General features: G+C 41.2%; 1 protein-coding gene across 1 annotated transcript in view; it reads left to right on the top strand.

Annotated features, from left to right (window-relative positions):
• The first annotated feature begins 7,310 nt into the window (after positions 1-7,310).
• pald1a (phosphatase domain containing paladin 1a) overlaps positions 7,311-15,432 on the top strand; it is a 52,108-nt gene continuing 43,986 nt past the window's right edge. Inside the window, exons 1-12 of the mRNA XM_085360828.1 lie at positions 7,311-7,372; positions 9,406-9,603; positions 9,806-9,908; positions 10,869-11,048; positions 11,463-11,627; positions 11,714-11,874; positions 12,473-12,548; positions 13,341-13,495; positions 13,592-13,688; positions 13,875-13,979; positions 14,323-14,418; positions 14,503-14,637. Of these exons, the coding sequence (XP_085216954.1) occupies positions 7,311-7,372; positions 9,406-9,603; positions 9,806-9,908; positions 10,869-11,048; positions 11,463-11,627; positions 11,714-11,874; positions 12,473-12,548; positions 13,341-13,495; positions 13,592-13,688; positions 13,875-13,979; positions 14,323-14,418; positions 14,503-14,637 (1,533 nt within the window). The remainder of the gene's footprint in view (positions 7,373-9,405; positions 9,604-9,805; positions 9,909-10,868; positions 11,049-11,462; positions 11,628-11,713; positions 11,875-12,472; positions 12,549-13,340; positions 13,496-13,591; positions 13,689-13,874; positions 13,980-14,322; positions 14,419-14,502; positions 14,638-15,432) is intronic.

The following is a 15,432-nucleotide window of genomic DNA, read 5'->3' as shown; positions in this document are numbered from 1 at the left end:
ATATGTACTAATAATAGGTGTGTTTTATATGTTAGCGCTCATAAGACAGGAAAATGAACCAAAACAAATACTTCTACATACAAATACCACTAACAGAAACCTAATCTAAAACCACGTCATGTATTTACATGTGCATTTATAGCATATACAGTATATAATAGGCAAATAGTGACGTCATGCTGCATCTGCGTAAGATTTTACTAGGCCTGATATAAAGCACATGATGTTCTTTGATTTATTTTGTTTTGTGTCAAGGTCTTTGTTTACTTTGGTCCTTCCAGCTGGTTATCCTTTCAGGCTCTTCTGTTTATATCGCTTTACCTGATGTCATGGGGGGTGGGGTTGGGCGGTGGGAGTGGCGATGGGGTGCACTGAAACTGCCTCTGATTGACTCGATCAAACCACGAGTATCAGTTAATCAAGAGTGATAGAACGAAACTCCTGGATGATTGAGCAGCCAAATACTAAATGGTGAGCCTTTTAATCTCAGTTTATCTTGATAAGAGGGCTGGATGACAAACTTAACTCCTACGTGCAATTTTAAAAGTTGTTTGTTTGGACATGCCCCACGAAAAGCCCCCACTTTGTTTCCAAAATGATTTATAGTAGATCTGTTCATAGGGATTGAGAAATGTAAAACAGGTGTTCAGTTAGGTTCAAGTTTCCTTAAGTCCCAGCGCTGCTTGTTTTGAAATTGATTTGGATGCATATTTGCAATCATTTATAAGAGTATTGTGCCAAGGTCAACTGAGTCAATACTGAGAGGGGCCAAATTCGGGATGGGGTGTTGCGGGTCCCAACTCTCTTTTCTTATTTTCTGAAGTTGCACAATAAAATAGCTGTGACTGTTCACCTTCCCCATGTTCATAATGAAACTATAAATAACAGCTGACTACAATAAAACTGCTAGGACTTAATCAAATACTTATAATCTACCATATGCATGTTTAGTTATACAGCCCGTTACTATCTACATAAATTAAAAATGCAGTGCAGGTGAAATAGTCATAATATGCTTTTATGTGAAAAAGAAAGTACACTTTTTTCAGTTCTAAGGTCTTAGTGATCCCTAAGACCTTAGAACTGAAAAAAGTGTACTTTTCAGTGAGGACATAATTAAACATGATCTGGTCCTTTCTAAGTCTTCAAACGAGGTAAATACATGCTCATATGAACAATAAAAATTATGTATTACACTGTGTCAAACTAAGCCAAAATGCAGAAGCAGTGTGTGGAAAACTACCACACTAGCAAACTAGCACACCCCATGATTCTGTAGCTCTTGGGTTATTTTGTGATTTCTCTGAGCATTCCAGGGTCTGACCTTGGGGTGAATTTGTTGCAATGACCACTCCTGGGATAATTGGCACACCAGCTTGTTTTCTACATTTTCATAATCTTTATAAATTACATAACCCTCCTTCCTCTTTTGCATTGTGTTAACAAACAGCTGAACACCAGCAGACTGCCAAAAGTGCTTTTAGAGAGAAGGTTGCTAATTATCACTTAATTTTTTATTACAAGCACCTAATCATCTTAATTCCATTGGAAGCAGTAAGGCTGTACTGCTTCCAATGTTTTGTTGTTCCTTTAATTGTATTTACATAATTTTAAGACCTGCTAAGAAACATTCAAAAATGTTTTTGATCTTCTTACATTCTAAGAAAAATTTGATGTAAAAAAAATTTGATAATATCAAAATATTTGAAGGCATGCCTTTCAGTAAATATAATTTTGGTCATATCCAAAGTTACCCAGAGGACATTTGATGTAAATTAATTAATTTCCCAGTGGGCACTGTTTTCTGATTGTGATTAAATAGTTGTCTGAATGAAAAGAAGTGTTTTGGAAATTAGATAATTATCTAAATGCAGTTGTTAATTCTTACCACAAGGTGTCATATTTGATCAATGGACTCAAGAGAATATTGCACTGGACGTCCACCCAGAACATGCCAAGGTGTATTTGTAATTAGTTATCATTTCATCTTCCCAAGAGCTTTGAGCTGCTGATTTATTTTTAACTTGACAGTGATTGATTAGGGAAACATTTTGATTTGGGAACAGTGTCCCTGTGCTGTGAGAAAGATGAAAAGACTATCTGAAAGCATTAATTTCATTTCTAATGTGTTTGGAAGCTTAGAACTTGTCTCAGGTGAAATACTTCTTCCTTCCTTACAATTGCTCTTACAAGTCTCTTAGCAAACTGTGTGAAAATGTGCCTAGGCTCATTAGCTTTATGACAGTTTATTACAAAATCTCCCCCCCCCCCCGAAAAACAAACGAATATTTGTTACTTCTCACTTCCTGGGTGGATTCATTCATGTTTTGAGGTTTGCGGGCCACGGGAGGGTTTGGTTTCACATTCACTGTGTTGCAAGAACGTCAGAATCTTTGGCCTGCGCGGCTGCAGGAAGGAAGGAACAGGTGTGGCAGCAGTAGATTTTACATCCATATCTCGAAAAAACCACTTACCACTTTTGCAAATCAGCTTGATGTGGACATTATCTTGTGACAGATTTGTGATCGCACATACTTTTGTAAGAAAACATTCTCATATGCAGTTCACTCAGACGATAAGCCCGATGTTGTTGGCCGTTTTGTTTAATAATTTGGAGTCCTAAGTGTAAATCTTACCCAAATGGGTAAGTTTGGCAGAATTTCGATACAGGTATTTTGCAAGCAGATGCTGTTGGCTGTGTTCGTGCCTTATTCAAATCTTAGGATGCTTGCTGTTTGAACTGACATACCCTCAGTGTTATGACTACAAAGGGTACAGCACGCAGGCATTTACAGCTAAAACTCAAGCTTAAATCTAAGTATTTGCCCAGCTGTAAGCTTGTTTACTTTCGGCATGACATGTGTTAACTGCTAATGAATGGAGTAATTAGCGCATTGCAGTGAATTAGGCTTATGTTGTCGGTGTTGCAAGTGTACCTTACATTCTACAGTGAGGGTTTACTGCTGCATCTGCTCGTAATTTGTGTAAGAAGTGATGGTTTAGTTTGATACAGTTGCTGAAAGGTCTGTGTGTTCAGAAGGTATTGTCCTGCCAGGAGGCTCCGGTTTATGATTGGATGGCGAAATGGATGGTGAGTAAGCCTCTGGGTCCGCCTCCACATCCTCTTCACCCCCCCCCCACCCAAACACACACACACACACGCACGCACACACACACACATGCGCAATCAGTTTCATACACACACAAATCCCAGCAACCTTGCACCTCATGTGCAGGGGATGCATACAAAAAAGTAACAAACAAACCAACAGTGGAGCCCCCACCCCCCACCCCACCTCCCTGCACACTCCCGTCTTTTCCTACTCAGTGGCTGTCTGGGATCTGTCCTTACTGAAGGACATGTTCATTGACTTGCTTTATAAGGACATGTTAATGATGCAAGACTGCCGCCTGCTGTAGTTTGATCAGGAGGCAGAGACACATTGCCTCACAGAACAGACAGAGATGCCAGTGGGGATGTCTGAGTGAGACTGCTTGCCTGCCGGAGAGCTGTCATTTTGGTTCTTTTTAACCCATTATTTTCTGTTTTGTGATTGTGTTTCTCTGAGACTCGTGCACCTCTCGGACGGTGGAATGAGCAGCTGAATGTCAGGTACAGTTGTCATACTTTGCATTTTCTTTGTTGTGACACTTGACTCCTTTTGCTGGTTTGTGGTCGCAAAACGTGTCATCAGTATGTTTTCAAGAGGTACAAAAGAAATGGCATGCGCTGTTCTTTAGATGCACGCTGTGATTTTACATGAGACTTAAGAGATGTAAAATATCTTTTTAATCTGTTTACAACATTCTTTGATAATACCAGTCATGGCTGACATTCACATAGCTACATGGACTGCATTCTTAATGGCATGTGACGCCTAAGCTCTCCTCTTAAGTGTTTATCCACTCTCATTCTTCTGCCGGAGTGGCCAGCACCTGCTGCTCAGTCAAGATCTGTTTGCACTTACACAAGTTTAGCACTTCAGCTCGAGTTGCAAGCAAAATGTAACATGTTAACAACTCGGTGTAAAATCTATCTGCTGTCACTTGAACCGGCAGATCTGCCAGAATATTGTGGCCAGACACTGAGGTTTACAAAAAGTGAAAACCACACCACTGCAGGCTTGAAATAAGAAGATATTATTGGCACCTTGAGATGAAATAAATTACAGACAGGGTTTTTAAAAATAGATTTGGAAACCCTTTTTAGCTGGAGCTCACTGTCAAGCTGTGATGAAAGCAAGAATGCACAAGGCTAAAGGTTACTCGTGATTTATGTTGTCTCACTGCAGTAACAGAAGCAGAGTTTGTTTGTGTCTCAGTGGATTTTCAGCTCTTACTAGTGCTACATGCTATTTCCTTTAGATGTCGTCCAGTCAGTGTGTGCACCTCGGCTGTCACTCTGGATGCTAACTCTTGCAGTGGAAATGCTATTTCACACATTTGATCAGATTTGAAAATAGCATCCTCTCACCATGCATCAGCACGCAACTTCTTTTTACCACAGTGTGCTCTTTCTGAGCACATCGCCGGGCCATTTCTTTTGTACAATAATTAGCAAAAGTCACAAGTTGACACAAATTCACAATGAGGTTTTTGGAACAGTTGAAGGAAAACACAAAAAAGATTTTTTGCAGAGGAAGCACTGAGCTCATTTCCGTGCAGAACTGACATTTTAGGGCAGGAACTAGCAATGTCCTGTGGAATCACGCCTGCAACCCTTAACCTCGTTGGTGAAATATGCGTACAGCTGCAGGGAGGAAGTTTCAGAGAGTACATGTAAGCGTTTCCTGTCAAGGTGTGCTTATGCTTCCTTAGCTTGTGTGGGGGTGTGACTGAGTTTGGTCGAAGGGTTTTCTCGGTCTAGCCTGTGATGAGAGAGAGTGGGACAATGTGTCATTGTTATTATTAAATAAAATTAGCATTCAGATGTCATACTTTAAGTTAGTGCACAGAAGATCAGATGGTTGATGGGGATATTGTGTGGCTATTTCCAGACACGACATGACTGCATTGCACTAAATCAGCTTATTTTTGTGTACCCAGCATGCTTTTAGCCTAAACATTTTCAGACTGAACGAGTGGCCTCCATGGAGACCAGAAAATACACAGGATCCCTGATTATGAATTAGGTGATGCCAATTTGTATTGAATTTAGAATTTTAATGTGGCCTTTGTTGACACGCTGGCGGCTCTCCTCTCAACCTCAATGTGGGAAGTTGTGTTGAAAGATCTCCTGCGCACTACAAAGTGATACCCATCTCTCTTAAACCCTTGCATCTCGTATGAATAAAGGGTGCTCTGCATCCTTCCTCGGGGCCACCAACAGATGCATCCTGCAGCTGCAAGCTCCTTCCTGTCTGCGCTCAGACCCTTTTGTCTGAAGACGTTGCTACAGCAAAGTTGGGACACCGGCTGAATTTAAATGGGGCTGTCCTGAATGGAGCAGTACTGATAGGCTGGCAGTAGCTTCTGGTTTCCATGGTCGTAAGCCCACTATGCTGTCTTTGAATTTAAATATTAGTGCCGCTGGTTAACTTTCACCAGCTGATCACAGCTTTGTTGGCAGATTCCTACACAAACACAGAAAGCTGAATTCAAGATTATTGTTTTTGTTTGTGTGTGCATTTACTTATTTCATTGAATTCCACTTATCTTTCATCGGACCCGCACACAGTGCAGCATCAGTGCAGTGCTTCAGTGTGTGTGCAGTACTACTCTGGTTGATGTGTGGGATAAACAGCCTCTCTAATGAGTTGCCTTGATTGGCTTGCCAGTAGGATGTTTATGACTGAGGGCTATTTCTACACAGGCCTCCACCCCGGCTGCCCGCCTGGGGGCGGAGACCAGGTCTGCCCATGCTGAAATTAGTGCAGTTGAAGAGCTGCCCTTGCGTCTAGCAAGAACGTCTGTATCAAAGTGTGTGCACCATGGTCTTGCAGCAGTGGTGACAGGCTGCAAAGTAAGAGAGCAGAGCCTACAGTGTGACCATTAACTTGCTGAAAAGTCAAAGCAACGTATCACGTATCCTCAATTATCAGATGTTTCGCAAACAACCACATCACATATGCGATAAGATTTAGGAAGTTCTAGTGCGTGGCTGAATATAATGTGAGAATCAGTTTTCAGTGTTTTATGGCCTTCCACTAAACCACAGAGCCATGCATAACTGTGGTGGTGGGTAAAAGAAACCTACTGATTAAATGCCCTTAAAGGGACAGAGATTGAAATTAGTCTGTTTTTTACCCGTTACTTTAAGAGAAGAACAAAGCAAAACTCGTTAAGGTGAACGGTTTGCCTTAAAAGTGTTAAAAAGACCTCTCTTAATGACACCTTTGCTTGTTCACACTAATCTGCAGCAGGCCTGCAAAATGTGCTTCATTTTTCATCGTGTGTCGTTATTTTGGAATCAGATCCATGTGATGTCCAAACCATCAGCATTCGGAGTGCTGGCTATGTCTTTCTACTACTGTCAATTTGGCTCTTTTACTATCTCTCCCAAGGGCTTAAATGCGCAGCAACAAAGCCACCCCCCTTTCCGTCTTCGTAGCTTGTATACAGAATAGTGGGGTGGCATGATGCCACAGTATTCCTAGCTTGAATGCTCTGTAAAAAAATGGGCATATCTTACATGGATAATCCAAAACTGGCAACACTTTTACATCTGCTACATCTTGTGGTATACTTGGGCGTACAATGTTTACCACAGCTTGTTTCTGTATCATTTATGTAGCCTACACGTCGAATTTGCAAGTATAGATTGGTTCATGCCACCCTTATTCATTAAAAATAAAAGTTTCAAAGGAAAGAGAAGAAATATTGCAATTTCCTGCTAACATAAGCAAAAATTATGAGATAAAAGCAGAAGTTAAAAAGCTTTGAAAAAAAAATGAAAATATTTCTGTGGATCCGCTTCTGTCAAGTGAATAATAAAGTTATCATTTCATGTGTTGTCCGTTGGAAAGAGTCAGCTGTGTGTTATCTTTGTGCATAGCCTGCCCATGTGAAAGAAAGCTAAGCGTTAGCCATCTGGCTGCCAGATGTATTGCTACTTCCCCTGGTCTCCTCCGTTGAGACTCCAGTCTCCTGCATGAATCTATTCCCCAACATCAGTCAGGAGACGGAGCAAAGACGAGGAGTACGTTGTCTGAAAAGTATAACTTCTGAAGTTTTGCCTGAATGCCAAGCAGCCTGGCACTTTGAACTCCCACAAGGGGTGTTTCCCTCCGACTGGGGGTGGGTGAGTGGATTCAAAGAAGGAAGATTTCTTTTTTTGGATGTGATGCCAAGTTCTCACACTCCTTTGGACCATGGCAGAAAGAAAGCAGCAAAGAAAGGGCTCTGGAAGCACAGATTGCACTTCATCTCATGCGTAAGATATTATATTTTACTGAATTGTTACGCCAAGGAGTGTTTTTTGTTACGTTTCCTGCGGTGGCCACAAAATTATGCTAACAGAGAACCTTTTGGTATGTGACGGGGACTTAAATAGATTTGTGAAGCTGCTGGAGCACAGCATTGAAAACTTGGCTTCCTCCTATTGAACTCGGGCAGGGCTTCTGACTCTTTTGCCTTCAGTCTTTTCCCGCAGCTGTTATTTGATAGAAGCATAATTACTGAAATCCTATGATTATTTGAACTCTTTGAACTACAAACCATTTATACTGTACATTAAAAAAAATCCAAACCAGGAAACACGTTGTGCTTGTGAGAAGAATCTTTCTGCTGAATCAAAAAGTCTCCGAGTACAAGGCTTGACCTACCTTCTTACCTTCAGAAGCAACAAAGAAGACAGTAGCTGTGACTCATGCGGCACTTCTCTCACCCACAGCCTCTCTGCACCTTGAGAGCCCACTCTATTCAAAACTGATGATCACACAGAGGTGCTTTGAGCTCAGCTAGAAGGCTAAGCTTCCATACGGCTGAACTGTGTGACATTCGGTAGATTTTGTGTTTGTTGGATTCATTCTCTCTGATTGTGTTTGGGGACTCAATGTATTATTCTGTTCATTTAAGTTAGGGGTAATAGGTTCCCAGCCAGCTGTGTCTTACAAGCGATGTTAATGAGCACTGATGGTGTGGCCTGCTAGGCTGTCAGAAGTTTTGTTTGTTTATCTGTAGAGCTCCCTGGAAAGCTTGGTTTTTATTCAGAGGAGAAAAGGTTTTGTTGAAACCTGGCTGGCTCTCATTGGAGACTCTGAACTCCTACCACTATGACCACGATGAAACTGTAGAGAAATGAAATTAATGGTTAAGCCTAAAAAGGCGGATTTTATGAGTTATTGGCTGAGCCTTGCTCTATGCATCGGAAAACTACCACTGATAATATTTTTCATAATACATGATAGCTCAGCTTATTTGATCACATATCCTGAATACAATTATACTGCGGTTTTTATGTGATAAAACAATTTTTTGGCTAAAATAAAAGCAGATTTTTTCTATATCCAGCTTTGAATGCTTGCCATGTAAGAATTGCAAAACTGCAATGATAATCAGAAAAAATATAGTTCAACATGTAGATTCTTTCAATCTGATTATATGTTAAGAGCAGTGCCATCCAAACATACTGATTACCATGGCTCTGGTTAACCATGTTAAAAACCTTCCAAACAGACCCTTTGAGATCATAATAGCCTTTAACCGTGTTTCCACTTCTTCTATATTCTACAGATATGAGAATGGTACCGGTCTTCTTATTTAGCACTCACAAAGATAGCGAATCCTCTGGCGACCATGAATGTCAGTACCTAATTTCCTGAAACCCTAAATAACCTCATGGCAGCACTGTATCAAAACACAAGAGAGATACAGAGAAGGCCTTTGGGGGCCAATATAACAGACCACCGTCAGTTTTAAGAATTTTTAGCCTTGTTGTTTATTGTTTATTGTTTATTAATTCAGATACATTTGAAAAATCTAATAAAGTGCATGGTTTTGAGCAAATCCAGTCCTCTTTTGCCCTGTACACATATGGCCTACCTGCAAGCAAGCAAGCAAAGCCTGCTCAAGTGTAACTCGTCACACCTTTTAAATGTATGTATTTCTTTATTATTACAGGAACTTCGCTGTCTGTCTGTGTGTCACATTTAATGAGCTCACTGGTGGGCAATCCTCAGCCGTGATGCTAGCGTAGAAAAAAATGTTTCATGATGTGAAAAATAAAAAAAATCTGCATAGTAATTCAAAATTCTATTTATGTAGCATACGCTGGTGAGTAACACTTTTTTCTAACCCATTCCTAGTCTTAGTGTGAGACTAGTACTGAATAACTTTTCACACCTTAAGTATGTTTGTAAATGATGTCACTCTCCAAATACACACTATTGTATGTTCCGCCGCTGTGTGCGTGCGTTCGTGTGTGATTGCTTCCTGTTTCTAAGTCCACTGCGATGCCATTTACAGCAGCTTGTGGAGCATGGGTACAACTGCCAGTGCCGCACCACAGCCCGTTTCTGTTGCGTCGCCGCTTGAGAGTGTCCATGGCAACGCGATGGCTGACAGCAAGCAGTCTCTTTGCATGAGCCCCTTCCAGACAGTCAACATCCACAACAACAAGGCCAAGTCCATCATCACCAACAAAGTTGCACCTGTCGTCATCACGTAAGTCCCTCCCCGAATCTACGTCCTCACAGTCGGGTGTGAAACCTTTTTGATCGCTGAGGTGACACCGCCCTCACCCTCCAGCCACGGTGTTTGCCCCCGTTATCATCTCTTTTGTCAACCCAGGCCAAGCAAATAGCAGCTGATAATTAAATTGGCCTCTCTGCACCATCCACACCTTGTTTTGTGTTTTGCATTGCAGATATAATTGCAGACAGGAATTTCAGATTCACGACGACATCCTCAAGACCAACTACAAAGTCGGTCGGATATCAGACACTCTGCCCGAGCACTACCTCGTGCAGGTAAGGGTGCCGTGCTCTTCTTGTAGCTGCGACAAAGAACAACACTGTCACAGCAAGCTGTGGAGTCATCTCACCATTCTTTCTTTTTCACATTTACATGTCCAAATTGCAGAGTGGTGTAGGAACATTGTCATGCGCTTTTTTATGATCAGAGGCAGCCATTAAAACGGGAATGTTGTCACCCTCCTCTCAAGGCTTTGATCTGCTCTGTCAACTGTGCTGTGGTAGTTCAAGCATGCAGTGTTTTGTCAGTGTTAACTCACAGCTCCTTTTATATGTGTAGAGAGGTCAGGAGTTTAGTCTTGAGAACATCTCCTTAAAAAGTGACTTCCTTTCTTTCTACCAGTAATGTTTGTCTGAAATGTTATGAACGCCTAATACCTGATTAAAACTTGATTTCTGGGGCTGATGCTGACATTGAAAGTAGTAAAACTACTAATCAATCTTCTTTATATATTTATATACTTGTATATTGTGCACATAGGAAGTTAGAGCTCTTTTTAAAACAGTAGATTTGATATTATTCCTCTGTTAACTCATATTGATATAACAAATTGAAATACCAACTAGAAATGGGAAAGACACGTAAATATGTATATAATGTAAATATAAGAAGAATCTGGAAAGTCCAATGGTCATGAGGGTGTCTATATTTGTTGTTTCAGTGCGTTAAGCTCTCTGGATCAGTGCAGGGAACAGGTCTACTAAAGATCTGGGCGGGAGGGCATAGATTGAACTTTCTGAGACGACACAGTAACCGCACGTTATCTTTTTGGTGTTGTTTGCAAACACAGAGGACAAAAATCTAGCTTAATCTTGCAGCGATGACACAAAGCACTTCCACATGTAAACACCGTGTCAACCACTGTAATGTTTACTTTGCTACTCTCCCAATGAAGGCTGTGCTGGAAGTTGGAACAGTTTGGCTCAGTTCAGATTTATATGTGCTCTCCTTTCCAGGGGGAGTACTTCATGGTCCAGGATGTCTACAGCAAGGCTGATGTCCTAAACACCACGGGCAGTTATGGGGCGCCCAACTTCCGCCAAGTGAAAGGATCCTACCCCCTGTATGGCATGGGTCAGCCCAGCTTGACTGGGTTCAAGCAGGTTCTCCAGAGACTCCAGGCGCAAGGACAAGAGGTCACTGCTATAACTTGTGCACAATTTCACTGTGCTCCTCTTAAGCCTTCGATAGGTTTCTCTGTAGATCCTATTTTCCTGTGCTGGTGCCAGTTTAGCTCTGCCTGGCCTCTTTCGCTCCGTGTTGTCAGTAAATATTTGAGGAGTCAAGTGCTCGGTGGAGGCTGTGGCTGGATTGCAGAACTGAGCAAACAGAAAGTTGTGGTCATGTGCGCCAGTGGAAAATGAAGCTTTCTACTTAGAGCAGCTAGAAACCGGCCGCAATTAAAATGAAATTGACAAAATTATACATCGGGTTTTTAAAACTCTGTATTCATGTGCTCAGTGTCATATGACGAGAAATTGTTTCCAGCTATTTTTAAAAGTAGTGTAGTTTTAAGGAGGAGGCCTGTTTTCCCATATTTCTTCCTACAGGAGGTTATATTCGTCTGTGTAAGAGAGGAGCCCGTTGTTTTCCTGCACAAGGACAATGACTTTGTGCCATATACCCCGAGGAGGAAGGAAAATCTACATGAGAACCTTCATGACCTGGAAAAAGAGGAGAGGGTGGAAAGCCTGGAGCTCACCATCAGAAAGGAGGTGAGAGACAAACTCATGCGTAATCCCTGATTTTTTTGTGTCATTTGCAACAGTACTAAAACTCTCCTTTCATCCACGCTCCACAGCTCCATGACTTCGCCAAGCTCAACGAAAACGTCTTCTACGTCTACAATGACATCGAGTTCTTTAAAGACGAGCCGCAGAAGATATCTATCACGTGCGAGGAGGACATCCATGTGACCGAAGAGGTCTACAAGAGGCCGATGTTCACTATGCCGGCCTACAGGTTGTTTACATTGTTCCTTTATTATGCCTGAGCTCCTCAAGTCACACGCACAAGTTTACACGAAGCAGCGTGCGGCTGCCTGCTGCTGAACATGCAGGGAAGGTTATAAATAGTGGTGCTTGTTTGTGCAAAGACTGGTTGCCCTGCGTTTTTTTGGAAACGAGAAGAAACGGGGGCGTAAAAACTACAGATTGAAACATCCTGTTTGCAATCAGATCTGCGGTGTCGGCTTTGCTGAGATGTTGTGAACCGCTCGCTGCGTATCCAGGCCAAGAGAATGTATTACTTCCATAGGAGAGCCCTAAAGCATTTACTCTTAATCTTTATGTTTCGTAAACGATAGGATGTTTTATTATAAATAGATTCAAAGTGCAGGTGTTTGGGCTCATCCTGTGATTCAATCTCTCCCATCATCCTTTGCAGTTTGCCGGAAAAGGCATAGTTTCTATCTGATGAGATTAGGAAACACAACATTAGGGAGCTCGGCTGTAAAGTCTTAAGGTTATATGTTTATGTGCTCTGACCTACATAAGGGCAGTATTGACACAACATACACAGGGACGGGTTCAACTCTGGGTGACAGTGTGTTGTTTTGCAGGTACTACAGACTGCCGCTGCCCACAGAGGGAGCACCATTGGAAGAAGACTTTGACGCATTTGTTAACATACTCAGGGTAAGCAGATGTAAAAATGCCAATCACACTACAAACCCAGCTGTTACATAGTCCTTTTTTGGGCTTGTTTTTTATATTTGGATCTTGTTCTGATGCGCCATTAAAGTTATTCATGGCCAGAGCTTTGGAGAGCGCCTGGAGTTTTTCACTGAGGTAGTGAGAAAGTAACGCTAGCTTTTTTAATCCACATGTATGCCATTATCTGTCCTGTATGTGTAATCAATTATTGATAAGTCCCCCAAAAGAAGGCAGTAAGGACTCACTTCATGTCCATTCTTTGGTCATCCACTTTGTCTGGTTTCCGTCCTTCCCTTCACTCATACAGGATGTTCTTTTATTCTTGTTGTGACCTTTTTTGGAGTGGCTTGCAGCAGCCGTTCCCATTCCCTGTGGTTTGAAAGCGGATTCATTTTTTCTGTTTGGATCAGAGCTTTGTTTTAGTAAATCTTAGTCACTCACTGATATTTCCAAAGTGATCAATTCAATGCGGTGAGCCGGATATCATTGGTTTGATGGCCCCAGATGTAGAATTTTAATGGATAGCTTCTTGGAAACGAATTTGATTTCTCTGTAAACTGACATTTTCCAGTGCAAAGTATGTATTATCTATCACGTGACAAGTGGGCATCTCGTGTCCTACGTTAAAAAAATGCACCCTATACAGGAAGTACCCTACTATTTTTGGTAGTAAGAGCAGATCTGTTGCACAACTTGGCATTTGGGACTTCTGACATTGTCTTCAATTCATGTGTGAAAATAGCTTAACTCTCATCTATGTGCATCGTTTTCCAGGAGAGCCCAAGCTTGTCTCTGGGCCCTGGTGCATCCCAGAAGCTGCCTGCTCTGCTGTTCAGTTGCCAGGTGGGCGTTGGACGCACCAACCTAGCCATGATCCTGGGCACGCTTGTCATGAATCGCCTCAGGGGTGATTCACAGCCTCCACCCCAGTAAGAAGTCTAGATCAAATAGAAAATCAATGACAAGTATTTATTAATTAATTATTTTTTTTTTATAAAGGCAAAATATTTGTTTTGTTTTGTCAGAGTTGAGGAGCCAGCTGCTTCAGAACCCAGACCACTGTTCCAAGTGATCCAGTCTCTGATCAACAAGCTGCCTAATGGACAGCAGGTCATGGAAGAGGTAAAGCTGATAATGTCTGTCTACATAACAATGATTTGAAAGAAAAAAAATTATAATAAATTACACGTAGGTCCCAACTAAAGATTTTATGCAAAAACGAGAGGTACAGAGTATTTTATTACCCAAACAGGTATTTAAAAACAAATTGTTCATATATGTGATTCATTGTCTTTTTCTTCTTCACAGGTTGACCAGGCGATTGCCCTGTGTTCAGAAATGCACAACATAAAAGAAGCAATATATGAGAACAAGAGTAAGCTGGAGGGAATTGGTGAAGATTATCAAATTCAGGTTAGTAATGATATAGATTTTTGAAGTTTGTAACTTGGAACTTCTCTTTAAAAGCAGCAGCTTGTACTATAAATGGCTCATAAACTGCTCAGTTTATGTCCTGCTTAATAGAAGACATGTGAGAGCACAATCAGCCTTGATAAACGTCTTTTACCAGTGAGAGCTCTCGAGCTGATAGAGGACTTGAGAAGTTGATATCATTAATTGATCTCTTTCCTGTCTTTCAAGAAATAAGCTTAATTATTAAAGCAGGTTTGGTTAAAGTGTTTGACTAGAAAAATTATAAAAACCTTGCAGAAGCTGCTACTGTGACCAGATAATCAAGCTTTTATTCCTCTCTTAGGGAAGCAGTACCAAAGACTACTTTCTCAACAGAACAATGCAGAGCTTGGAGCGATACTTCTACTTGATTGCATTCAATGCATACCTTCATGAGCAGGTAAAAAGTTTTTTCAGCATACATGTCTTCTCTGGGACCATGAAAAAGTAATTGTAAGTCGTAACTATGTGTTGTTTTTTGCAGTATCCTCTTGCCTTTGTGTCGAACTTCAGCCAGTGGATGTGCTGCCATGCTTGGCTGTACAGGTTACTGGCCTGCATGGATCTATCAGAGCTGTCCGCTCCGGCAGAGCTGGTCACTAAAGGAGCCCGAGTGCTGGTGGGAAAATCAGATTATTATATTTAACAATATCATTGTTGTTAACATTGCTGATGATGGGGAAGGATGTGCTCTTTGCTCGCATTTCATTCAGAGCCTGATTTATAGGCTATTTTTCATTGCAGATCTTTTTGTTCGTGTTCTGTAAACTTTTAACTTGAAAATGTCAAGCTGTGTCCGTTCTTTCAGTTATTGTGATTTTATAACAATGCAAATAGGTAAATGGTCATTTGTAGCACATTGGTAAATGATTAAACCTCATAAAAACACCACTAGGTTTCACAGAACACATTTACAAGAATCAGTCACAATCCATACAACATTTAGCCACAGGCTAAAGACAGAAAAGTCACCAGTGCCACTAAGGCGACACACTAACTGACCAGGTCGCTAGGTTTGTGTGGCTGCGCTGAGCAGATGAGGATTTGGGGCAATAGTGCGTCATTTAATTCCTGTTTTTGCATCAGAAGCTGTTAAATAAAACGCATATTTCAGATATAGTTTTGAGACATGTTGGCAGACTGAGCTTAAAAGAAACTGATAAAATAAGAAATAATAGAAATATTGAAAAGTCTGCTTGTTTTGAGTTGCATCATTGCTTGGATATTTTTGTATGAAGCTGAAATTCTCAGTCTATGTCCTTGGCTAGCTTTTTCTTTGTAAACATATTCCTGAACAAGTTCCCTAAATCTGTTATGATCTAATCATCATCTCCCTACATTTACCCCTTTAAACTAAATACATTTCCACATAGAAGACACCATGCTAGCTGCTGGTATGAAAACACATTTCATG

The sequence above is a fragment of the Diplotaxodon limnothrissa genome, linkage group LG8 (genome assembly GCF_057381915.1).
Source record: "Diplotaxodon limnothrissa isolate DT_005_m linkage group LG8, D_limnothrissa_male_GT1.1, whole genome shotgun sequence".
Taxonomy (NCBI): Eukaryota; Metazoa; Chordata; class Actinopteri; order Cichliformes; family Cichlidae; genus Diplotaxodon; species Diplotaxodon limnothrissa.
This window is presented reverse-complemented; position numbering and strand designations above follow the sequence as displayed.